Source organism: Cynocephalus volans, chromosome 2 (assembly GCF_027409185.1).
Source record: "Cynocephalus volans isolate mCynVol1 chromosome 2, mCynVol1.pri, whole genome shotgun sequence".
Taxonomy (NCBI): domain Eukaryota; kingdom Metazoa; phylum Chordata; class Mammalia; order Dermoptera; family Cynocephalidae; genus Cynocephalus; species Cynocephalus volans.
Window position 1 is genome coordinate 149,629,474 of NC_084461.1, and position 26,521 is coordinate 149,655,994.

Below are 26,521 nucleotides of genomic sequence, written 5' to 3' on the forward strand. Positions count from 1 at the left end.
CCCACCTCCATCCCCCTTTTTCTCCTTCCTTCCTTTGAGGTGAAGTCCATGTACATAAAATTAACCATTTTAAAGCATACTATTCAGTATCACAATGTTGTACATTCACAGTGTTGTGCAACCATTAGCTCTATATAGTTCCAAAACATTTTCATCCCTCTCAAAGGATGAAAGCATTAAGCATTCACTTTAACCATTGAGCAGTCAATCCCCATTCCTCTTCCCCTGGCCCCTGGCAACCACCAGTCTGCTTTCTATCTCTACGGATTTACCTATCCTGTACATTTCATATAAATGGAATCACACAACATGTGGCCTTTATGTCCGGCTTCTTTCCTCATCCCTTTGGTACCTTTCAGTTCTATTTCTTCCTCTAAAGGCATTGGGGCCCACCTCAGCATCCCTGAGGCATTTGCAGACTCCATCTTCCAGAAATCAGGCTAGAGAAAGGAAACAGGTTAGAGGGCTTGGGGGTGGGAATTAAGTAGGTTTAGGGGAAAAACAAACCCAGCAGTGTCTGAGTAGGCCCCAGCAGCTGAATTTGGTTTGGAGGCCAATTATCTCAGGCCACTAGGTTTTAAGTCCCATGGCTGCACCTTCTGTGCCTGGCCATGTGGAAGACAGGTTGCCCTGGCTCTTGACTGGAAACAGATGCTTCATGCCCATGAAGGAAAGTTGAGTTCTGGAAAAATGCAGTCGGAATGAGACTGTGGTGTGGCTGGATTTTGACAAAGCTGTGTTTGTAATCAGGCAGAAAAGCATAGAGAAACAACTGCAGTATCAAGTTGCCCCTTAAATTCTAAGTAGCTGTGTTATCAGGCCTAAGTCTGGCTGCCTGCCCCCTTTCAAAAACAAACCACTCAAAAGTCAAAAAATTTTATTAATAGTTAAACAAATATGTTAAACATATTAAACTAATTTATAGTTAAGCAAATATGTTAAAACTATAGAAAAACAATGTCTAGGTTTTTAAAAAATTAAAATATTTATTGAAATAATTGTAGATTTACATGCAGTTGGAAGAAATAATACCAAGAGATTCCTTATACATCAGTAATGTAAACTTCTACCTGAAGAAAGTAGAAAAAGAACAGCAAGCTAAACCAAAAGCAAATATAAGTAGGAAATAACAAAGATTACAACAGAAATAAATGAAATAGGGATTTGAAGACCAATAGAGAAAATCAGCAAAACCAAAAGTTGATTCTTTAAAAAGATCAATAAAATTTGCAAACCTTTATCTAGATTGACCAGGAAAAAAAAGACCAAAATTACTAAAATCAGAAATAAAGCAGGGGCATTATTGCGTTGTCATTATGGTTTTTTGTGGTGGTAAGATTTAGTTTCTTTCTCTTTCTTGTTTGCATTTTTGTTTTACCAGTGGGTTTCATTCTTTCTTGTGTATTCATGGTAGTGATTATTATTTTTTTGGATTCCAGATGCAGGAATTCCTTGAAAATTTCCTGTAGGGCTGGTCGTGTGGTGGTGAACTTCTGCAGTTTTTGTCTGTCTGGAAAATATGCTATTTTTCCTTCATTTCTGAAGCCTTGCTGGGTACAGTATTCTTGGCTGGCAATTATTTTAGTATTTTGAATATATCATCCCATTTTCTTCTGGCCTGTAGAGTTTCTGTTGAGAAGTCTGCTGTTAGTCTGATGGGGGCTACAATGTAGGTGACTTGATGTTTTTCTCTTGCTTCTTTTAAGATTTTTCTCTTTGTCTTTGAGCTTTGCCAGTTTGACTAAAATGTGTCTTGGAGAGGATCTTTTTGGGTTGAATTTGTTTGGGGATCTTTAAGCCTCCTGGATCTGAAGGTCATGTCTCTCTCTATACCTGGGAAGTTTTCCATTACTATTTTGTTGAATAAGTTTTCCATGCTTTTTTCTTTCTCCTCCCCTGCTGGAACACCCATGATTCAAATATTTGTGTGCTAAAGGTGGTCTGGTAGCATTCTTAGATTTTCTTCATTTTTTAAAATTCTTTTTTCCTTTTTTTTTTTCTTTTTGCCTGGGTTATTTCTAAAAGACTGTCCTCAGGATCAGAAATCCTTTCTTCTGCTTGTTCTATCCTGCTGTTTAAGTTATTGGTTGTGTTTTTCATTTCACTGAGTGAATCTTTCGGTTCCAGGAGTGCTGCTACATATTTTTTTTAAGGTATTAATCTTATAAATTTTCTCCTTCATATCCTGGATTTTTTTCTCATTTCATTATGTTGTCTGAGTTTTCTTATATCTCAGTGAGTTTCCTTAAGATTGTTGCTTGGAATTCCTTTTCAGTCATTTCAAGTGTTTCTTGCTCTATAGGGTCTGGTGTTTGAGAATTTTTGTATTCTTTTCATGATGTCATATTTTCTTGGTTTTCATATTTCTAGTATCTTTATGTTAATATCTGGTCATCTGGTAGAGCAATTGCTTCTCCTATTACTCTGGAATGGGCTTTGAAGACAGAGATATCCTCTTCTTTTTCTGGTCTCCATTGGTGACTATCCTTGTGTCAATGCAGCTGAGTGTCTGACAAGCCACCTGCACAGTGGCTGTGGCTACTGCTATGATGTTGAGCCACTTTTGCGGCAGCTGTGGCTGTGGCTTTGGTGGACCACCTGTGTGGAGGTGGTGTTTTTGGCATGCTTCTTGCCTGCTTTCAGGGTGAGGATGTTGCCCTCGGCTCCTGCTTAGGACCCTGGGCATGCTCTGTTTCTTCTCAAAAGTCAAATTGGTATCGGGCCACTCAGCTCCTGACTTGGTTCACCCAAAATTCATATGAAACTCACAGGTCCAGCTGCCTGCCCCCAGACAAAAGCAAGCCACTCAAAAGTCAAATGTTGGTGAAAATGGAAGTCAACTTTTATTCAGGGGTACCAGGGACCTGAGGAGTGATGTTAGGCTAACCTATCTTTCCAGTAAACCTGCAGGAGAATGGCCAGGCTAAAAGCTATCTCAAAGACTCAGATTTACTGAGAGTTTATTTTATTTTATTATTTTATTTTTATTTTATTCTACTGAGGGGTTTTTAAGGAGGGTGATGTGGGAAGGGAATTGGGAGATGAAAAGCAGGAGGGAGGGGCACATGAGCAGTGAGGGCTTCACGCAACATCTCAGGTGGAAGGTCTTACCAAGGCTCCATCTGGTTTCTGCTCCTGTCCTCGCTGTTACCTCAGGGTGCTACTGGGGGGGTGGAATAAGCAGAGCTTTATTGATGTCTTCCTTGGTTTCCCATGTGCAAGTTTGTAGCTCCAAACTGGCTGGAGAACAGCTTTATATTTATGTAAATAATGTTATCTTGCCCCATAACCAAGATTCAAAGTATCAAATAACCGCTGGAAAGGAGGGAACTCAGGAAAATGCATGCGAAGTGAAAAAAAAAAAACTGTCTTTTAAAAATTTGCCTGTAGCCCACATAGTTTTAGGTCCCAACATGGCTTCAGTCCTGCTCACTCCAACAAAATGTTGGTGGAATAGCAAGTCAGGTTTTATTCAAGAATATGGGTGACCTGAGGAGAGATGTTAGGCTCACCCAACTGCTGGTAAACCTGAAGGAGAATGGCCAGACTAAAGGCATCTCAAAGACTTAGATTTACTGAGGGGTTCTTAAAGAGGGGGTTGAAGGAATGGAACATGGGAAATGAAGAGCAGGAGGGAGGGGAATGTGAGCTGTGGGGGTTCCATACAAGGAGCCAGGTGCAAAGTCTCCCCAAGGCTCCATCTGGTTTCTGTTCCTGTCCTTGCTGTTATCTCAGGGTCTTGCTGGAGGAGTGGAATCAACATAGCTTCATTTATATCTTCCTTGGTTTTCCAGGGTCTGGATAGTATGTGCAAATCTGCAGCTCCAGGCTGACTGGAAAACAACTTTACATTTATGTAAATAATATCATCTTACCCTGTATCCAACAGTCAAAATATCAAATAACTGTGGGAAAAAGAGGGAACTCAGAGAAATGCATGCCAAGAAAAAACTATTTCCTTTTAAAATCTTTTAGAGCCCATGCAGTTTTATGTCTCAATGTTAGAGTGAGCAGGACTGAAGCCTATTGTGACCTAAAACCACTTGGGCTGTCGAGGCGGCAGCGCCGAGAACACGGAAGGCAACAAACCAGAGACAGAGCGAGCGCCCGACCTGGCACAGCACTGTGAGTGATCCCTGGCACAGCTCTGTTTGGAGGGTGGATGCCCACGCGGCTTCCACCTGCACCACCAGGCCACTCACTGCCCCGGTGCTGCCTCCATTTTCCCAGGTGCGGGCAGCTCCGCCCTGCTCGGCCATCACTGAGCCCATTTGCTTGGCCTGGCGCGGGGCTTTCCGGACCCTGCGGGCCGGCCTCCTCTCCCACTCCCTCCCCCACTCCCTCCGCGGTTCTCTGGTGGGGCTGGGGGTGTGGGGCATCCCGACCAGTGTTGGGAGGGCTAGGAAGTACGGGTGGGCCGACTGTCACTCCACCACACCCTGGACTCCGGCCCCGGTAAACTTCCTGTTACTGGGAGGCAGATACCATCTCTGCAACCACCAGTTTGGAAAAAAGCCTAACGAATTTCTGGTTGGGAATAGTGTGGTAGGAGAGTTCCCAGGTCCGCTTGAACCTGCCGGAGAGCAGGCTGCAGGCGGGCACTAGACTCGGTTTATACCGGGGGGATACAAAGGTGAACAAGACCCGAGAAAGATCTACACAGTGCTACAAAGGCACCCAGAGAGACCGGTCGTCTGTGCCTAGCAGAAACCTGGTAGACTTCCTGGGCTAGGCGGTGCTGAGCAGGGTCTTGAAAGCCCAGCTGATAGACGAGGGGTGCAGAAGACACACCCCAGCCCAGCACAGTGTGCACAGAGGGGGGAGACGTGCGGCCAGGGAGGCGGAGACTCGACAGAAACCACACACCCGGTGGGGTCGCCACTGCACGATCTAACAGCCTGGGCCAGAGCACACGGAACAGGGAGAAGTCCTGTACAGAAAGTGAAAGCTCAACAGAGATCACACACCCTGTGGTACGTGATCCACCAGCCTAGCAGAGTACAAGCTGACCAGAAAGGTGGATCCCCGGAGAAGCCCAAGACCCGAGGCAACCACACACACAAGACACTAGAGGCCAACTGAGCAGTCACGGCGGGAGCCATACCAAATTGGCAACCACAGCAACATCCTAGTTAGTCATTAGTCTCAAACCGGTGGACTGTGAAACCCCCTGCCACAATGAATAAACACCAAAAAAAAGACACCAGAAATACAAAAAATCAAGAAAGTACACCACCAAAAGTTAATAAATCTCATACTCTAGATCCTATAGAACAAGAAGCCCTTGAAATAACTGACAAGGAATTTCGAGTGATAATTCTAAGGAAACTGAATGAGATACAAGAAAACTCAGCTAGACATCATGATGAAATGAGGAAAAGTATACAGGATCTGAAAGAGGAAATATACAAGGAAATCAATGTCCTGAAAAAAAATGTAGCAGAACTTGCTGAGCTGAAGAAGTTATTCAGCGAAATAAAAAACACAACGGAGAGTTTAACCAGCAGGCTTGTCGAAGTTGAAGAGAGAACCTCTGAACTTGAAGATGGGCTGTTTGAAATAACACAAGCAGACAAAAAGAAAGAAAAAAGAATCAAGGACATGGAAGAAAATCTGAGAGAGATATCAGACAACCTCAAGCGCTCAAATATCCGAGTCATGGGTATTCCAGAAGGGGAGGAAAATGGAGATTCCATTGAAAACATATTCAACAAAATAGTGGCAGAAAACTTCCCAGGTATAGGAAAAATCACAGATCTTCAGATCCAGGAAGCTCAACGATCTCCAAACATATTCAACCCAAAAAGGCCTTCTCCAAGACATGTCATAGTCAAATTGGCAAAACTCAGAGACAAAGAGAGAATCTTAAAAGCTGCAAGAGAGAAGCGTCAAATCACCTATAAGGGAGCCCCAATCAGGTTAACATCAGACTTTTCATCACAAACCCTAAAAGCTAGAAAGGAATGGGATGATATTTTCAAAATACTAAAAGACAAAGATTGCCAGCCAAGAATACTCTACCCTGCAAGGCTATCCTTCCGAAATGAGGGGCAAATAGTATATTTCTCAGACAAACAAAAACTGCGGGAGTTCACTACCACAAGACCACCCTTACAAGAAATCCTCAAGGGAGTACTGGGTTTGGTTCCTGAAAAATAACTACCACTGCCATAAAAACCTAAGAAAAATCTAAACCCACTAGTACAATAAAAATGGCATTCATGAAGAGAAAACAAGCTAACAAAAACACTATCTACAACCTAAGGAACCAACAAACAAAGAAACCAAACAGTAAATCAGAAAGCAAGGAACAAAAGACACCTAAGACAACCAAACAACCAATAAAATGCTAGGAATAAATCAACACCTTTTAATAACAACTCTTAATGTAAAAGGCTTAAATTCCCCAATTAAAAGACACAGACTGGCTGACTGGATCAAAAAGGAGGACCCAACTATATGCTGCCTACAAGAGACCCACCTCACCCATAAAGATTCACACAGACTAAGAGTGAAAGGATGGAAAAAGATTTACCATGCAAACAGAAAAGAAAAACGAGCTGGAGTGGCTATTCTTATATCTGACAAAATAGACTTTAAACTAAAAACCATAAAAAGAGACAATGAGGGACACTACTTAATGATAAAAGGACTGATCCATCAAGAAGACATAACAATCATAAATATGTACGCACCCAATGTTGGAGCAGCCAGATTTATAAAACAAACTCTATTAGACCTAAAGAAGGAAATAGGCACTAATACCATAATAGCAGGGGACCTGAACACTCCACTGTCAATATTAGACAGATCATCTAGGCAAAGAATCAGTAGAGAAATACAAGATCTAAACAAGACTCTAGACCAATTGGAATTGGCAGATATCTACAGAACATTCCACCCAACAACCTCAGAATATTCATTCTTCTCATCAGCACATGGATCATTTTCCAGGATAGATCACATATTAGGTCACAAATCAAGTCTCAATAAATTCAAAAATATTGGAATTATCCCATGTATCTTCTCAGACCACAATGGATTAAAACTAGAAATTAATAACAAACAAAACTCTGGAAACTATACAAACACATGGAAATTAAACAGCATTCTACTTAATGACATATGGGTCCAAGAAGAAATCAAGCAGGAAATCAAAAAGTTTATTGAAACTAATGAAAACAATGATACATCATACCAAAACCTGTGGGATACTGCAAAAGCAGTATTGAGGGGAAAATTTATTGCATTAAATGCTCACTTCAGAAGAATGGAAAGATGGCAAGTGAACAACCTAACACTTCACCTTAAAGAACTAGAAAAACAAGAACAATCCAATCCTAAAGTTAGCAGACGGAAAGAAATCATTAAGATCAGAGCAGAACTGAATGAAATTGAAAACCAAAAAACAATTCAAAAGATCAACGAATCAAAAAGTTGGTTTTTTGAAAAGATAAATAAAATTGACAAACCATTAGCATGGCTAACAAAAAAAAGAAGAGAGAAGACTCAAATAACAAAAATTAGAAATGAAAAAGGCGATATTACAACTGATTCATCTGAAATACAAGGAATCATTCGAGACTACTATAAACAACTATACGCCAACAAATTTGAAAATCTGGAGGAAATGGATAAATTTCTGGACACACACAAGCTCCCAAAACTGAACCGTGAAGATGTAGAAAATTTGAACAGACCAATAACAATAAAGGAGATTGAAGCTGTTATCAGAAGGCTCCCAACAAAGAAAAGCCCAGGACCAGATGGATTCACAGCAGAATTTTACCAAACATTCAAACAGGAATTGACACCGATTCTTTACAAACTATTCCAAAAGATTGAAATGGACGCAAATCTCCCAAACTCATTCTATGAAGCAAACATCATCCTGATACCAAAACCAGGTAAAGATATAACCAAAAAAGAAAACTACAGGCCGATATCCTTGATGAATATAGATGCAAAAATCCTCACTAAAATACTAGCAAACAGAATACAGCAACACATACGAAAAATTATTCATCACGATCAAGTGGGATTCATCCCAGGGATGCAAGGTTGGTTCAACATACGCAAATCAATAAATGTGATACACCATATTAATAAACTCAAACACAAGGACCATATGATCATCTCTATAGATGCTGAAAAAGCATTTGATAAAGTTCAGCACTCATTCATGACAAAGACCCTCTATAAGTTAGGTATAGAGGGAAAGTATCTCAACATAATTAAAGCCATATATGCCAAACCCACAGCCAATATCATCCTGAATGGGGAAAAGCTGAAAGCTTTTCCTTTAAGAACAGGAACTAGACAAGGATGCCCACTCTCACCACTCCTATTCAACATAGTGTTGGAAGTACTAGCCAGAGCAATCAGAGAAGAGAAGGAAATAAAGGGCATCCAGATTGGAAAAGATGAAGTCAAACTGTCCCTGTTTGCAGATGACATGATCCTATATATCGAACAGCCTAAAACCTCTACAAAAAAACTGTTGGAATTGATAAATGATTTCAGCACAGTAGCAGGATAGAAAATCAACACACAAAAATCAGTAGCATTTCTTTTCTCCAATAGTGAACATGCAGAAGGAGAAATCAAGAAAGCTTGCCCATTTACAATAGCCACCAAAAAAATAAAATACTTAGGAATTGAGTTAACCAAGGAGGTGAAAAATCTCTATAATGAGAACTACAAACCACTGCTGAGAGAAATTAGAGAGGATACAAGAAGATGGAAAGATATTCCATGCTCTTGGATTGGAAGAATCAACATAGTGAAAATGTCCATACTACCCAAAGTGATATACAAATTCAATGCAATCCCCATCAAAATTCCAAAGACATTTTTCTCAGAAATGGAAAAAACTATCCAGACATTTATATGGAACAATAAAAGACCACGAATAGCCAAAGCAATGCTCAGCAAAAAAAATAAAGCTGGAGGAATAACACTACCTGACTTTAAGCTATACTACAAAGCTATAATAACCAAAACAGTATGGTACTGGCATAAAAACAGACACACTGACCAATGGAATAGAATAGAGAATCCAGAAATCAACCCACACACTTACTTCCATCTGATCTTTGACAAAGGCACCAAGCCTATTCACTGGGGAAGGGACTGCCTCTTCAGCAAGTGGTGCTGGGATAACTGGATATCCATATGCAGGAGAATGAAACTAGATCCATACCTCTCACCGTATACTAAAATCAACTCAAAATGGATTAAGGATTTAAATATACACCCTGAGACAATAAAACTTCTTAAAGAAAACATAGGAGAAACACTTCAGGAAATAGGACTGGGCACAGACTTCATGAATACGACCCCAAAAGCACGGGCAACCAAAGGAAAAATAAACAAATGGGATTATATCAAACTAAAAAGCTTCTGCACAGCAAAAGAAACAATTAAAAGAGTTAAAAGACAACCAACAGAGTGGGAGAAAATATTTGCAAAATATACATCTGACAAAGGATTAATATCCAGAATATATAAGGAACTCAAACAACTTTACAAGAAGAAAACAAGCAACCCAATTAAAAAATGGGCAAAAGAGCTAAGTAGGCATTTCTCTAAGGAAGATATCCAAATGGCCAACAGACATATGAAAAAATGCTCAACATCACTCAGCATCCGGGAAATGCAAATCAAAACCACATTGAGATACCATCTAACCCCAGTTAGGATGGCTAAAATCCAAAAGACTATTAACGATAAATGCTGGCGAGGCTGCGGAGAAAAAGGAACTCTCATACATTGTTGGTGGGACTGCAAAATGGTGCAGCCTCTATGGAAAATGGTATGGAGGTTCCTTAAACAATTGCAAATAGATCTACCATACGACCCAGCCATCCCACTGTTGGGAATATACCCAGAGGAATGGAAATCATCAAGTCGAAGGTATACCTGTTCCCCAATGTTCATCGCAGCACTCTTTACAATAGCCAAGAGTTGGAACCAGCCCAAATGCCCATCATCAGATGAGTGGATACGGAAAATGTGGTACATCTACACAATGGAATACTACTCAGCTATAAAAACGAATGAAATACTGCCATTTGCAACAACATGGATGGACCTTGAGAGAATTATATTAAGTGAAACAAGTCAGGCACAGAAAGAGAAATACCACATGTTCTCACTTATTGGAGGGAGCTAAAAATTAATATATAAATTCACACACACACATACACACACACACACACAAACCGGGGGGGGGGGGAAGAAGATATAACAACCACAATTATTTGAAGTTGATACAACAAACAAACAGAAAGGACATGGTTGGGGGGGAGGGGGGGAGGGAGAAGGGAGGGAGGTTTTGGTGATGGGGAGCATTAATCAGCTACAATGTATATCGACAAAATAAAATTTAAAAAAAAAAAAATAAAAAAAAAAAAAAAAATAAAAAAGGACAGTTTTTTTTTTTTTTCTCTCCACTCTTTCTTTCTATCCCCTGACTTTCTCATCTTGCTTGCTAAATAGGAAAACAAGTCTAAGAAGCTAATCAGTACTTTGCAAGGCCAAAAGCTCTTTCAGACTTGTAGAGTTTTGAGAAGTGATTGAGGCCCAATGATTGGAAGCTGACCTTGGGCACCAGCCAAGTCAACCAGAGCTCTGCAAAATGAAAGTACACAAAAGACTGTAGAAAGGATGATTCTACTCTGAAGCAAATTAAAATCTTGAAGTGTCCTGCGACAACAGTGAAGATGAGAACAGAAACCAGATGGTGAGACCTCTTATCTGACTTAGGCATGGACCCCTTGTAGCTCACATACCCTTCTCTCCTGCTTTTAACCTCCCACATTCCATTCCCTCAACCCCTCTTTTAAAAATCCCTCAGTAAATCTAAGTCTCTGAGATGGGATAGCCTACCATCTCCTTCAGCTGAATACATCTGCTTTTCTAATACCAACCATTTGACTTCTGAGTCTTTTTTTTTTTTCTTTTCTTCTCAAGGGAGTGGGCAGCAAGACCTGAGTTCGGCAACACCAACATGGCTTCAGTCCTGCCAACTCCAAATGCTGCACCTGGCCAGGAGAACCAGCAACACTGTAGAGATGCACATAAACAGCAGACCAGGTCAGGTGCTTCTTTGATTGACATTGTGGCAGGGTTTTGAAACTGTAAGGAAATTGTAGGCGGAGGAGAGTGAAGGTGGAGGCTTCTTTCAAACTCTCTGTGTGTCTGGTTAAAGAGCCAGCTGGTGACACACTGCTGGTTCTTGGGTTTCTTTATCCGGCTTCAATAATTTTTCTGTGGAGCTAAATGTCTACTCTCTTCTGTTCCCCAGAAGGGAGAAATGTGGGTTAGAGTTATAGAACATATTTTAGGCAGGCTCCCTCTGGAGTTTGGTCATGCAGGATGGGCTTATTTATCTTTATCTACGAAGGTCTGTTCACTGATGTATGGTCTCTGAAAATCACACTGTACCCCTGCCTCTCCTCTCTCTAATATTGTTTATGCACATGAAATTGTAGGAAAACTGTATGACCTTGGGAAAGTCACTTCCTTCTCAGTCACTTGGCTTCCTCAGCTGTAAAAGAATTATGTAGTGGGCAGAATAGTGTCTCCCCCCAAATTCATGTCCACCTAGAACCTCAGAATGTAACTTTGCTTGGAAATAGTACCTCTGTAGTTGTAATTAAGGTAAGGATTGAGATTAGACCATACTGGATTAGGCCCTAAATCCAAAGAGAGTGTCCTTATAGGAGACAGAAGAGGACACACAGGGACAAAGAGAAAATAGCCATGCGAAGATGAGGTAGGCAGAGATTAGAGCCATGCATTTACAAGCCAGGGCATGCCAAGGATTGTTAAAGATTGCTGGCAACTATCAGAAAAGAAGCAAGGAGAAGGCATGGACAGTTTCTTTCACAGCCTCCTGCAGGAACCAGCCTTATTGGCACTTTGATTTTGAACTTCTAGCCTCCCGAACTATGAGAGAATAAATTTCTGTTGTTTTAGGCTAGTTTGTGGTATTTTGTTAAAGGAGCCCTAGGAAACAGAGTTTAGATACTGTTGCCCAGATTAATTCATATTTTCATGGCACTTATAGTTTTTACAAAGTGTATTCACATAAATTTGTCCCTCATGATGAATTATTGCCAGGTTAGTTTTCTGGGCCACAAGTAGATTTTTATCAGCCCATTCCCTTGTTTTGCAGATACTAAGAGAAATGACATATCCATATCTACTCGGGCAACGTAGAGAGTGACTGGCAGCCCTAGGACTCTGGGTCACGTGCTTTTCCTCTAGTACAGGAGGAGGTAGAGGATTTTGAGGATACATTGCAGTGGCTGAAAAGTTCTAATTGTCCACAAGAATGGACGATGCCCTTCATAGGCATGAACTGAAAGCTGGCTGGGGAAGTGCCAGCCTCACTGGCTGTACCTAAGTGACCATGGGCTGAGGCCTGCCCGTGAGACTTAGGTCACTGATCTTGGTTTCCACAGATTCCCAGGCTCCTCCAATCTTTAGAAACACTTCTTGCAGACCCTCCCCAACCTGTGGAAAATGTAGACTAGAGATCATTGTTCTCATCACCACAGGTTGGGCAGCATGCAGAGTGGAAAAGCATGTACTTTTAGACAGCCAATTTAAGTTTGAATCCCAGTGCTGCAGTTTGCTAGCTGTGGAACCCCAAGCAATAACCCTCTTCTGTATCACCCAGGTTCGTCATCCATAATAGGGGGATAACAGTTCCTACCTTGCAGAATTTTTGTGAGGATTGTGGATAAACAGGCGAAATGTCTGGCATGCAGTAGTCACTCTAAAAGAGAGCTGTTCCCATTACCTCCCAATAGTTGCATTGGCTTTACACCAACACTTAACACAAGGTATGGTTTCAGTCTTCCGATTAATGAGCTTGTCAGCTTTCCTTAATCCCATGAGCTCCAGTATCTTGCACAAGACACTGTGTATGTGGAAAACATCCAACAACAGACATTCATCAAGGGCTCGTTATGTGCAAATCGTGGTGTTGTAGTGGAAAGGGCACGGGCACTGGGTCCAACCTGGTTTGAATCACCCATCTGCCATTTCCTAGCTGTGTGATTTAGGTCTTTCTCAGTCACTGGCTAAATGGGGAAAACAGAACCTATTGGCAGCTTTGCTTTGGTGTACAGGAAAGGATGTGTATAAATGTGTGATCGAGAGCATGTGCTCAATGAATGTCAGATCTTTCCCCTCCTTCTGTGAATTCACCTTCTCACCTATAACTAGGCAATCTTCCACTTCTCCAAACACTGCTCTTATATCCTATCAGCCACCATCAAAAAGATATGGAAGATAAAATTGTTTTCAAAACAAGGTCACTGGAGAGGGGTCACCCTGAGACATACTTGAAAGGTGAATGAATCCCTCTTCAGCTAATTAAATTTTACTCTAGGACTCAGAGCAGGGTTTAGCAGCTCTTTTCTCTCTTTCTCTCTCTCCCTCTCCCTTTCCAATTTAGGTGGAGATATATATTTTAGCCTGCATTTTTAAATTTAATTTTTAATTCCAATGAAAACAGGATTTGGAGTCCAGTTAAGAAAGTTTTATAGACTTTCATGAATGTTAGTAAGAAACTTGGTGTTATTTTCTAGTTGCCAAAATGATAGTATCTGTGTTTATCACTTATGTTTATTTGGTGTGCTGGAGTCTATAAAGTGGATTCTCCAGACTTATCATATCAATATCATATATTCTTTCTTTCTTTCTTTTTTCTTGGCAACTGGCTGGTACAGGGATTGAACCCTGGACCTTGGTGTCATATATTTTCTAAGTAACTACCTATGGTGAGTAGTTACCGTATGTCATTTCTGCTGACCGAGCATCTATTCCCTCTTTTCCTTAGAGAAACACCCTTCCTCATCTTCAACTACCTGTTTCTGGCTCAAGGGGTGATCATGTGATACAGGCTTGGTCAATCAATGATGCTTATTCCCTTGACCATAATGTTTTGTTCAGTGATGGACATTTGTCCCAAGCCAAGCCATTCAGAGCCAGTGAGACTCAATTCTGGGCTGTCTCTTGGAAGTACTGGAAAAGAGAAGGTCTCTTTTCTCCTGGGCCTGAAATTAGTAGTATGTACTACTTTCAGTCTGCAGCTTCTGGGAGTCATTTTGCCATCTGCTCAGGAGGGCCTTCCTAAGAATGAAGCCACGGCAGAAGAAAGCCAAGCATGCCTGTGAGATCCTGAGCCCTTATGACATTGTATGAGCTCTAGGAGCCAAACACCCATGCCAGATGCCATAAGAACTACCCTAACTTTTCCAGAAAATAACAAATGCTGGCAAGGATGTGAAGAAAGGGTAACCCTTATACACTGTTGGGACTGTAAATTAGTGCAACATCATGGAAAACAGTACAGAGGTTTCTCAAACAACTATAGACAGAACTACCACATGATCCAGCAACCCCACTGCTGGCTATATACCCAAAGGAATGGAAATCATCATGTTGAAGGGATATCTGCACTCCCATGTTTATTGCAGCTCTGTTCACAATAGCCAATATGGAACGAACCCAAATGTCCATCAACAGATAATTGGATAAAGAAAATGGTATATATACACAATGGAATACTACTCAGCTATAAAAAGGAACAAAATTCTGCCATTTGCAGCAACATGAATGAGCTTGGAGAAAAATTTCCAATTACTGGAGCCAACATGTTCCTTTTTTTGCTTAAGTTGGTTTGAATTGCTTTTTGCCTCTTGTAACCTACAGAGCCGTGATTATGTCAAGCCTTGTCATGCTTGTTTTCTAGATGGTGAAATTGAAGTTCACAGTGATGTTGCCAAAGTTAAACAGCAGGATTGGGGTGAGGATGTGGTAATCTTCTGGGTAGGTGGAGGGGGATGAGGATGGAGGCCTGCTTACTCAAACCCTCTCTCAACCCTGCTCTCAAGTTCCAAGGCTTGCTGGTCTCCCTTCCCTCTGCAGGGCTTGGTAAATGGGGACATTTACAGAGTCTATTTATAGAGCCCTGGTAGGGAGCCAAGAGTGTCTCCTGTCCCTGCAGTGCTTTACAAGGTTACGCTGAATGAGCAAGGCTATTCTACTAACCAGTTAATCCTGCTGTCAATTATTAAGAGAGCTTAACATTCCTCGCTGGGTCTTCAAGTTGGGCTGCTTGTGGCTTTTGAACCATGGCTTCTTCACTCACCTTTGACAGATCACAAACAAATCCTCAGTCCTCATGTTTTGATTTGATAACCTGACAACCTTTTTCTACTTCTTCTGCCAGGGACTTAGATGAAGGGTAGAGTTTCAGGAAACAGAAACAACATTTTTATTAATCCTGTTCTTTATTTCTCTGCCAATAGCAGGTCCAAAGATGAATGTCACTTGCTCTGCCATATTTTATATGTCAATGAAGCATATTAAATCTAGACTCCATTGCCCTGCACACATTTGCAGTGCCTGAATAATAAGGGCAAAGAATGGCAGAAAGGTTGATGGTGGTCCCCCGTTGCCAAAAATGTCTTGGTCTCAGTTTCCCATCAGTAGTGGTGTTCAAGGACTGGCCAGTTAGCTCAGTTGGTTAGAATGTGGTGCTGGTAACAGCAAGGTCCAGGGTTTGATCCCTGTACTGGCCAGCACCAAAAAATAAAAATAATGGTATTCTAAATACAAGTAGAGACCACCAGCCTGCCATGTGTTCCAACCAAGACACCCTGGGGAGGTCGCTTTGTGTTGCCTATTTAGTACTCCTTTCCTCTTTCTTCGTAAATGATTCCATCCAGATATTCAGGGAAGGATCTGATTAGGCTAAGCCAGGTTTTCTCAAATTCATAGCACTATGGACATCTTGGGCAGGATAATTTTTTGTTGGAGGATGTCCTGTGTATTGCAGGATGATTAGTAGCATCACTGGTCTCTACCCATACTAAGCCAGTAGCACACCATGCCCCAATCATAATCAAAACTGTCGCCAGACATTGCCAAATGTCTCCTCAGGGGGCAAATTTCACACAGTTGAGAACATATGTGATAGACTGACACAAAAGGGAATTTGAGAGGGATCAATATACTTATAGGTCCCAGCCGTGGGAGGGCTCTGGGTCTAAGTATGGAAAATGAAGGCTGTGGGTTCCTGGGCATCAGTCTCTCCTGGAAGGGACACCCAGGCTGTCTTGAAACAATGTGTGTCAGCACAAAACCTAACCCCCTCCATAATTCAAATTCATTCACACTGAAAGCTATGAAACAAATGTCAAGGACATCTGTGATAGAGGCTCAGGGCACCAGCCTGCGTGGCCCTATCTTGCTCAGGGAGTACCAGGAGAAGAAGGAGCCACAGGCCTGGGGCCATGAGGTCTGGCCCTTTTCCAACACTTGGTGCATCTGCTGCCGCCAGTGTCTTGTTCTCAATGGGATCCACGAGGGAGATGGAGGGAAGTGAGGGTGACCTTCAACTAGCAGGTGGCAGCCTCCAGACCCTTAGCAGTCCTCATTCCAGTAGTCCATAGCCTTTCAAGGGAGCCCCAGGGCTGAGGCTAAGGGGTGAGTGCTGCTTCCCTCCTCTCATTTGCAGGCCCATTTAGTGCTCCCTCATCCATGCCATCATCTCTGGCCTACTAAGGTGCTTGAGCAACCCACTTCCCTCAGATACCACTCACATGAAGGCAAGTACCTAGCCAGTGCTGCATAGTCAGGCTTCCTTCTTCCATCTCTTGGCACTTTTCCCTACCTCCACGTCCCAATTCTTTAGGGCAGCCTTCCTTGATCTCACTGTGTAAAGCACCCACCCAGACATTGTCACGTCTTCTCTACTTTACAGTCTGAAGTGAACTTATCACTAGCTGAGTTACTTGTTTGTTGATTGGCACATCCCCTCCTCAGTAAGAGTTTAAACTCCAGGAGGACAAGGACTTTGTCTTGATCATCCCTGGAATCCTTAATGCCTAGAATAGTACCTGGCACATAGTAGATGCTCAAAAAATGCTTGTTGAAGGAATAAAGGAAGTAATTCAATTGGGAATTGGAGTGTCCAGGAGGAATCTTCCTTCATGTCTTAATAAGGATTCTTTCCCTCTGAACCAGAGTGGCTTCCTCCCCCGTGACCCTTGGCACCCAGTGTGTGGCCATACAAACTGCATTCCCTGCAGACCCTGAGCCACGTGTTGAGTCTTCTCTTCCATGTGTCTGGGGAACTCTGGATTCATTCATCTCACTTTATGGTCCAAGAAACCAATTTTTTCCAACTAATTCCACACCAGACTTGCCTAAGCCCCCTGAATGCAGTAATCATTGTCCCAGGGGGTATGAAAGTCAGGGGTCAAAATAAAGCACACACCATGGAGCAGGGCTAAGTTATGATATTCACAGAAGTGTCTGATAGCTCTTCTGTGACTCATCTGTTTATTTTAATGACATCAGAATATGACAGTCTGTTGAAAAAAGAATGTACATTATTCCATATTGTGGAGGCAGCACTATAACATTGTTTTTAAAAAGTCTTAAAAATTTTCCTATTAGAACCTATCATCAAGTAAGAGAAATAAGCTTTGCCAAATGCCCAATTCTGCCTTCACTGGTCCTGCTAGCTGGCATCTCTCACCAAATTGCCCCAAGTGTTTCATTTGGCACTGTTTAACCCAGACTAGAAAACATGGATAAGTGCCACCTAACCAGCTTCCTGGCCATCTGAGAGCACAACAGGAGATGGCTGTGGGCGAAGGTGGAGGACACTCTCCTGGCCATCAAGAAGGTGTTGGAAGGTCTATCTGAGGCTTCACTCTGCCTGAATATCACTGTGGAGTAGTTGGATGAACTTTGGCTGGGTGAACATCTGAGTCTATTCCTGCCTTGGTCATGAATTAGCTGTATGATTTTGGTCTATGGTTTAGTCACTCCATTCCTTTCATTTGTCTGACCCTCCATTTTCCCACCCACCTGTGACCCCCTAAGGTTTCTCCAGTTCTGATATCTGCGAACCTGTGAGTCTTTGTGGGGCAGGTCACTTGTTTCTATGGGCTTCTGCTTCCAGCAGTGGGTGACTTCTCAGCCTTAGGGTTTAGTCTGGTGATAGCTTTGTCTCTAGTGGAGGGCAAGGTTAGCTCAGTCCCAGGCCTGACCATTCCTGTGTTCTTGAGGGTCACCCTGGAGGCTTTCCTCCTTTTTTCCTCTGGTCCTAGGAGATGTGCCTTCCTCCCCTCATACCTCTCTTCCTCTCCTCTCCTCATCGTTCTGAAGCATCAGATTTGGGCTCATTGTTATGAGATTGGAAGAGCAAAGCTGTCTTCTAAAAAGGATCTTTTGGCATGTCAATAATAGCAACAACAACAGTAATAACAACAGCATCTTACATTTAAGGTTTTTAGTTTACACTTTACAGAGAGCTTTTAAATACATCATCTCATCAGCTATTGTAGGGCCCCTTGGCTGAGTTCATAAGGGACCCTCCCTTCCCTTCTCCTGAATCCTGCTCAGGGGGAAATAGCTCTAGTGGCCTCTTCTGTATATTATGTCCCCACTCACAAACTTTGAACTGCACTTGTTAGGGTGCAAATTAACTAACTGAACTCTTTCTGCCCCATTGAACTTTCTGTTCTTAGAATTTTGCTGTTAAGGAGAGAGAGTTTTAATCTCCATTTGTTAGGGAAACTTTATTTTGGGGAGAATTTTCTTATGCCCTTGCATTCGGCATTTCTCAAAGTTAAGCCTTCCAAAATTGAGGGGAAGGCTCAAAATATCCCCTAAACCACACTGAGAGAACCCAGCCCTTTTGCTGTCTTGGCTGACTGTGGCTGGATTTAGGGTTGGGCCCAGGGGGTGATTGGCAAGGTGGGGGACAGAGGAAAAGCTGAAAGCCAGCTGAGTCCTTCCAGAAAGCCAGTGACCCTGGGTGGGGCTCTCAAAGTAGCAGGCTGAGTGGGCTTTGTGCTGGGTGGGGAGAGGCTAATTAGGGGTGTTGATGGTAGAATGAGGCTCAGGTCCTTCCTTGGGATGGGGACAGGGGCTGGTGGGGCATGGGAGATGGGAGGGGTATTGGGTAGATCCCAGGACACACCTTCCATGACTAAGCGTCTGAGCTACCATGAAGACTTTTGTGGTACATCTGGGAAGTAGTGTTTTCTAGCCACAAAGTGAACCACTGGGAGCCCCTAAGACCATTTTGGGTGACCTATCTCCTCTTCCAGGCTTCTCTCTCCTTTACCACAGTTCTCCTCCTGAGCCAGCACTAATCTTGCTAATCCTCTGCCCAACCCTGCTGGCTCTCTATGGCCTACCTTAGCATACACAACTCTGTGGTCAAAACTCTGCCTTCAGGTAGACCCCATTTCTCTTTCTTCCCCAGGTGGACTCCCACGCTCCTGCCACTCCGAGTCTCTGACGGCTCCCCAAACATACCAGGCCTTTTCACATTTCACTGCTTATAGGCCATTCCCTGGACAGTTTAACTCCCTTTACCACCCCTGGCAAACTCCTATTCATCCTTGATGACTCAGGATTGGAAATTCCCTCCTCTGGACAGCCACTTCCTTTGATTATACTGCCATTAGAAAACTTATTGTACAATAAGCAATCATCCGTTTTCGTGACTGCTTCTGCCCCAGACTGTAGGATCCTTATGGGCAGGACTGGTTTCTCAGAGAAGCGGTATGGTTTCATGTTTCCGCGAGCACGTTCTGGAGTCAGACAACCCAGCCCAGATCCTGGCTCTACAATTTGTTAGAAATCTACTCTTGGGCATGTTCCTTAACTTTTCTGTGTCTCAGTTTACTCAGCTGTAAAGTGGGTTAATATTTTTACTATAGGGTTGTTTTTGAGAATTAAATGATCGTATTTATAAATGTATATAGCAATTAGAATAATATCTGATGTAGAATATAGTAAGCACTAAGTAAATCTGACTATTAATATTTTAAACCCACCATAAAGTACAGCACCTAGAACATAATGTATATTGCCCTGCATATTTTTAGGTAAATTTATCCATCATATCCCTCTCTTCCTTCTCTCCCTCCCTCCCTTCCTTCCTCCTTCCCTTCCTTCCTCCTTCCCTCCTTGTCTCCCTCCCTATCTTCCATTTCCCTTGTGTTCCTCCATCTTCCTTCCTTTCCTTTCTCCTTTCTTTATTCTTGGAATCTTTGGCCCACCATTGGTCCTCACAGAGCAACTAGGCTCCTGTGGGGACCCTCAGAGCTGAAAGGTCCACTGAGTCCCAAACTCTCCTCCCTGAAACTTCTACAGTGGAGGCTCTTGGGGGTGGGAGGGATGGACGATGACAGCCAGAGAGTTGGTATGAACAGCTGAGACCCTGGGCCACGTGTACTAACCTGACCAGGACAAAAGGGGGCAAAATGAGGCTGGGTGAGGAGGATATGTGGAAAGAGATGGGGGCAGGCAAGTTCCCATCAGGAATGGAGTCAGAGGCTGGATGGGATCACATTCCCTAGATCCTAAGTCCTTCTCTCTAGAATCTTTCTGGATACTTGGGAGGCAGAAAAAGGAATGAACAAGGCGGAACAAAAGCAGGAAGGGGCTGGCCAGTTAGCTCTGTTGGTTAGAGAGCACTTATAACACCAAGGTCACGGGTTCGGATCCTAGCACTGGCCAGCTGCCAAAAATAAATAAAAGGAAAGAACATCTACTTTCCTTTTCCAGTAGGATTTCTCTGATGAACTTAAACTGCCAGAATCTCTTGTGCTCACCCATTCTGGAGAAGGAATCTAGAGTTTTAGTCTGGACTCCAGGTCTGGCTGTTCCACTTGTCAGACATGCGGCTTAAGGTGAGTTACAGAGCCTGAGGGAGGCCTGGGTTTCCTTATCTATGAGGTGGGGCTCTACTGCTTTACCCTTCCTGCGGAGCCAGGGGTTGAATAGATAAAGGTACAGTTTTTGTCATTAGAATGGTGACCTGGAGGATCAGGTGGCAGAGGCCTTTCTGTCTCACAGAAAGAGCCTCTAAGAACCTTCTGGAGTTGGATATCTACTAGGGCTGTAGGCAGGCATGGCTCCCAGCCTTCCTCATCCCAGCAGTGCTGGCTGCCTCCTCTCCAGGCATTGCATTCAATACCTGGAATTGGAATTCCAGTTGGCCAGAACTTTCTGAGAAGGGCCAGTGCCTGGGGCCTAAGAAGATAGCATGGCCCCGTTTCCCCTTGTTTCGCCCAGGAGGACCCTGCTCCTGTGGAGGGGCAGGAAAAGAACAGCTCTTTTAAAATTTGGCAAAACAGGCCCAGATTAAGCCTATGGCAGAGTTCAGATAATCCTCTAATGGAAGTCAGGGCCAGCCAGGAAGGAAAAGTGGGGTTGGTCTCTTGGAGGAGGGGTTGGGGAGGGCTTCAGACCTGCAGTGGGGTTTGGGGCAGACAGGGACAGAAACTGCCAGACTCAGAAGCCTGGGGCTCAGCTGCTTTTTCTGGAAGAACTGGGATTTTTAAAAGCTGGGTCCTAGGGCTTGCCAATTAGCTCAGTTGGTTAGAGTGCAGCCTTATAACACCAAGGTCGAGGGTTTGGATCCTTGTATAGGCCAGCCACCAAGAAAAAAAGAAAACAAAAACTAGGTCCTTTCAGGGAAGAAAGAAAAAAGGAGTTAGTTAGAAATGAAGAAAGATCTTTTCCTTTTCTCTCTTCCTCTTATTTCTTTTCCTGAGCTCAGTAAGCAAGTCTTGGTTTCTACTGCCATGATAGTATTTCATAAACATAAATACTTCCTTCTCCTTCCTCAGACAGGCTATTGTTTCTTTATTCTTGTCCATTTGTTTTAAAACATTTTTATGAATCTTTTTTCTTAAAATTTTTAACAGCTGTTTGTTTATAAAAACACAACAAATACACAACACAAAACTCAGTAAAAATAACTCACTATATGGTACATATACTCAGACAGTGTGATATATTTATATAATAAAAGATGAAAATAGTCACTTTCCATAATAAAAATAAGTTCTATTTTTTGTTTATTTTACAATATACTTAATATTCTCTTCTTTTGCTTTCTCTCCAGCTTCCTCTCCTTCACTCTGAATCTCAAGGGGATCCCATGTGGCTGTCCCAACCCTAACAAGCTCGAGTCTATGAGATGGATGGGTGGGTGGAGGCTTAGGAACACGGGCGGCAGCCACACTCTAAATGTCTTTCCACCTCTTCCACGAACGAGGAGCCATCTGTGCACTGGAAGACGTATTTCCGCCTCTTGCTGCGGGTGGGCTGGCAGCACTGGGGCCCACAGCCCCCATGACATTCCATTATGGGCACCTTGGAAGCTGTGGCACATGATGCATAACCTTTCTGGCGGCGGATCACCTCTCGGACTACCTCCCCCAGGCATGGATTCTCTGCAGAGGGCAGAAGAGGTAGGAACAGGGCATTGGTAGCATAGGTGGCAGGCAGAGCATGGGCAGTTCCCAGGTAGGCTGTTCTGAAACACTTGTGATCTGAAAGCTCTATGTACTTATTCATTCATTTGTCCCTACCCCTGTTCCACACTTACCCATCCATCTATTCCACAAATATTAAGTTGCCTTTTCTGTGCCAGGCTCTATATGAGGCTTATAACTAAGCCCTGAGGATATAATGGTGGCAGAAGCAGGCGTGCTCCCTTCCTTCAGGGGACTTAAAGTCCAAACTAGACATGGCAAACTGGTAGAATGTGGGCTAAACCCATCCTCAGATGTTTTGATAGCCCTACACATGTTTAAAAACTAAATTAAATGCTAATATTAAAAACCAGGAGATTTCACCAAAGAATTTGGATTTCTGGCTTCTTTGAAACCCAGGAGGTCTGGCCAAGCTGGGTCTGCATCCCTGCATTGCAATAATTGGCTATAGCTGAATGCTTTAGATGGGGCAGGAGATCTCCAGTTTGCCCCAATCCCCACCAGTCCCAGTAGCCTGTCTCCCTTAGTTTAGAGTCTAGACACTAATTACATAATCATTTGAGTGAATATATTTGTAATGAGAAACTGAGGTAGATGCTGTAGAGAAAAGGAACATCTTCATATAAGAGCATATAGCAAAGGAACTTGATCTGGCCCAGTGGCCAGAGAGGCTTATCTGGGAAGCGATGTTGGAGTTGAGAACTGAATAAGGAGCAGGAATTAAAGAGACAAAGAGGCTTTGGGGATGAGCTTTTCCAGAAGTCCTAGAAATAACTGGAGGGAGGGCAAGGGGACTCCTGTATCTGCTTGAATACTTGGACCCTGACCCAACTCTCCAACTCCACCCCTCCACGGTCCTTACTACACTAGGAGGACATCTGGAGCAAGGTACTGAGGAAGGGAGTTGTGGACTTGGAGCTAGGGTCCTTGGCCGCATGGCCTTGGCAAGTCACTTGTCATCCCTCTTCCTCAGTTTCCTTGTCTGACACATTTACCTGTCCTTCTTAATAATTCACAGGTTGTTTAGAGCAGCAGAGGAGATCGAGAAGGAGAAAAGACTTTATGCATTTTAAAACTTCAGTGTTTTCATATGATGCAATGTGAGTTGTGTTAACCTTGATACACTGCTTTAAAATTATGAGATTGTTAGAATAAGAAAGAGACTAATGATAATGGGTGTGTGTGTATAATGTGGGAAGAAAGAGACTGCAAATGTAGCAACAAGTTAACAATCGAGGTGAGGGGAATATTAGAGCTGTTAGTACTCTCTTGATAATAATTTTTCCGTTAAGTCTAAAATTATCTTAAATTAATAAATTTTTAAAAATGAGCAGTTTTGGTTAAGAATAGTATTTCATCTAGGTATAAAATGGGGGTGGTCTGCCTAGGACTTGGGTGGCAGGGAGGAAGACTTCTCAGTGTCTGTGCAGGAGAAAAACCTCCAAGGTGAGATAGAACAATTTTCATGTTAATATAATTTAAAGTTAATTTTCCTTTTTTGAGCTCATCTCAAAATTAATATAATAAAGAGCCACTAGCTGAGATAAGTAATTTGATGCTTAGGAGAATAGACCAGTCCAAGGAACTGTCTTCTGTTGATCTAATAATGGCAGGGGGACTGGATGGAGACCATAGAGCAACATCTGCAATGTTCTTACACATACGAATCATTGGGGCTCTTGTCAAAATGCAGGTTCTGATTCAAAAGGTCTGGGGTGGGGGTGTGGCCTGAGAACCCAAAGGGCTAGGGTAGGAATTAGTTTTGAAGGCATGGCATCCTGAGGGCCAACACATTGGAAAAGAAAAGAGGAGGAGAGATCTTCACACTAAACCTATGCAATAGGTGCTATGAGTTGTCTGTACCTTTGGGTAAGGAACTGTGAACCAGAGAGGCAAAGGAGGTCACACAGATTCTAAGACAGAGGTCACACAGATTCTAAGACAGAGTTTGACCTTCTTTATCATGAGAACAATGTCACTTCCAGCTTTTAAGGATCTTAACCTGGCTTTTTCATGAAATTGGACTATAATGTAGTCCAGCTACCAAACTCTTACTACTGGGCCAGGTGCCAGATACTTCACATCTCATGTCCTCCTCCAACAACCCTATAAGGCAGTGTGGTAGCCAGCCTCCAAATTGGCCCCCTGTGGCCTCCATCTCCTGGTGTTTATGTTTTTTATGTGGTCCCCTCTCTCAATGAATGTGCCTGACCCATGTAACCAAGATGATGTTGTGGAAATCAGGGTGGTAGATCATTTGACAATGGCTTCCTCCTTGCTCTTTCTGGGATCATGCACTCTGGCGGAAGCCAGCTGCCCTGTGGCGAGGACCCTCATACAGCCCTGGCTGTGCTGAATGCAACCTAAAGTGACTGAACTAAGGTCATGCAGCCTCTAAGTGGCACAGCCAGAACTGGAACTTAGGCAGTCTTGATCTGGAGTCCAACTCGGACCTGCTTCCTTCCTGGGTCCTCCCTCCCATGTGCCCAGTAGACCCACCTTGTTGGCAGTGCTCCCCATTAAAGCCAGGCTGGCACAGGCAGTAGGGCTCCCCTCGGTCTGAGATGTGACACTGCCCCTGGTGACACTTGAAGCCTGAGCAGGCATTGGCAGAGTCATTCTTGTGGTCACACAAGGGCCCTCCATAGCCCTCGGCACATTTGCACACATATGACGTCCCAGTTGCCACACATTTTCCATGGCTGCAGCTGGGGACAGAGGGGAGGGTGAGAAGGGAACCAGATCAGAGTTAGTGCTGCTGGGCGATTCCTTTGTCCACCCTAGCCAGGGACCAGGCTTGAACCAGGGGACCCAGAGCCATGGGACCTTAGGCTGAGTGAGGCATGACAGGCCTTCTCCATCCCATGGTCTGCCCTCTGCCAGCCCAGTGGCTGAGCATCTCTTTTTTTCTTAAATACCCTGTCCCAGTGGCCAACAAGCTGGAAGCTTGTGAGCATCACCCAGTGTCCAGTGCCAGCTGTGATCATGACAGAGGCTGGCTTGCAGCTTTACATGCAGACATTAGAACTCACATATCTGACTTCTGGTCAAGATGGCAGTATAAACAGTCCCCAGCATCACTCTTTCCCAGAAATCAACCGATTTACAACTATAAAGCAACAACAGCCAAGCTGGGGCTGCTAGAGCTCAGGGAAAGAGGAGGAAAGACCTACAGAATGCTTGAAGGAGGCAGGGGAGAAGAGGGCCTTGGTGGCCCCCAGGCCTGTAATACCACTAATAGGGTTCTTGTGGACCCAAACTGGAGCAAGGAGCCACAACAACTGAAAAAAAGGAGCCACTCAGAGGCTGGTGAGTCGCTGCAAGGGACAGGAACATGGCCCATCCCCTGGGAAGTGTTTGGAGTATGGATGGTGGCTGGGGGAAAATGGGGCACAGCAAGGACAGCTGATCTGTCCCCCAGTCAGGATAGGACCATTCATAGGAGACTGGTCAGGAATATAGAATTGCATGGGATGCAGATTGATGAAAAGACTCAGGCCCAGATGAGTGTCTGCACAACCCAGGTGCACTGGATTTCACTAGACCCACAACTTCCTATAAAGTCAACTATTAAAACCTGAGTTGCACAAACAGCCTTCCCTAGGGAATCAGCAGCCAAGCAGCAATTTAGCTCAACCACAGAGCTCAAGTACTGGTTCCCAAAGGAAGTTCCCCCATTTTAGAAGTAAGCAAAGGACAACCAATTAGTTCCAGCACAGAGTTTGAGTGGTGGGAACAGCAAATAATCCAACACAGAACTGGAAGAAAAAACAAAGTACTCACAATCAAAGTTTGATATTAACTAGTAAGGGTCTCATTTCACCAAAGAACACCTATAACTCCTAGAAGGACTGGAAGTCCCCTGAGCTATCAAGCCAGAAAGGGGGGAGCACTGGGGGCCTCAGCCACCCCCCCACCCCCGACACACGTAACCAGCCCTGTGACAACCACTGAGCTGCTGCAGAAAGTGCCCTGGGCTCTCCCAAGCTGGGGTGGTGGGGGTGCGAGTGCTTTTGCCACACCCCCCTGACATCTGCACCAGCCCAGCAATGACCAAGTCACCACTGGAAGTCCCCTGGTCTCCCCTGTGGGAATGAGGGGCGTACCATAGGCCTCAATCCCACCCCTCCTCCTCTTTCCATCCCATTTCCTTCCCCTTTCCCCTCTCCCCCTCCCTCTCAACTGCT

The 26,521-nt window shown here is 43.6% G+C and overlaps 1 protein-coding gene and 1 long non-coding RNA gene across 2 annotated transcripts in view; one reads left to right on the top strand and one right to left on the bottom strand.

The window, feature by feature from the left end:
- LOC134369293 (uncharacterized) overlaps positions 1 to 23,581 on the top strand; it is an 82,924-nt gene extending 59,343 nt beyond the window's left edge. The window contains exons 3-5 of the long non-coding RNA XR_010022604.1: positions 10,501 to 10,744; positions 10,975 to 11,097; positions 21,962 to 23,581. This is a non-coding gene — a long non-coding RNA (uncharacterized LOC134369293). The remainder of the gene's footprint in view (positions 1 to 10,500; positions 10,745 to 10,974; positions 11,098 to 21,961) is intronic.
- SLIT3 (slit guidance ligand 3) overlaps positions 21,877 to 26,521 on the bottom strand; it is a 597,642-nt gene continuing 592,997 nt past the window's right edge. Inside the window, exons 35-36 of the mRNA XM_063085643.1 lie at positions 24,834 to 25,042; positions 21,877 to 22,292 (exon numbers count right to left, since the gene is read on the bottom strand). Of these exons, the coding sequence (XP_062941713.1) occupies positions 22,057 to 22,292; positions 24,834 to 25,042 (445 nt within the window). The 3' untranslated portion in view covers positions 21,877 to 22,056. The remainder of the gene's footprint in view (positions 22,293 to 24,833; positions 25,043 to 26,521) is intronic.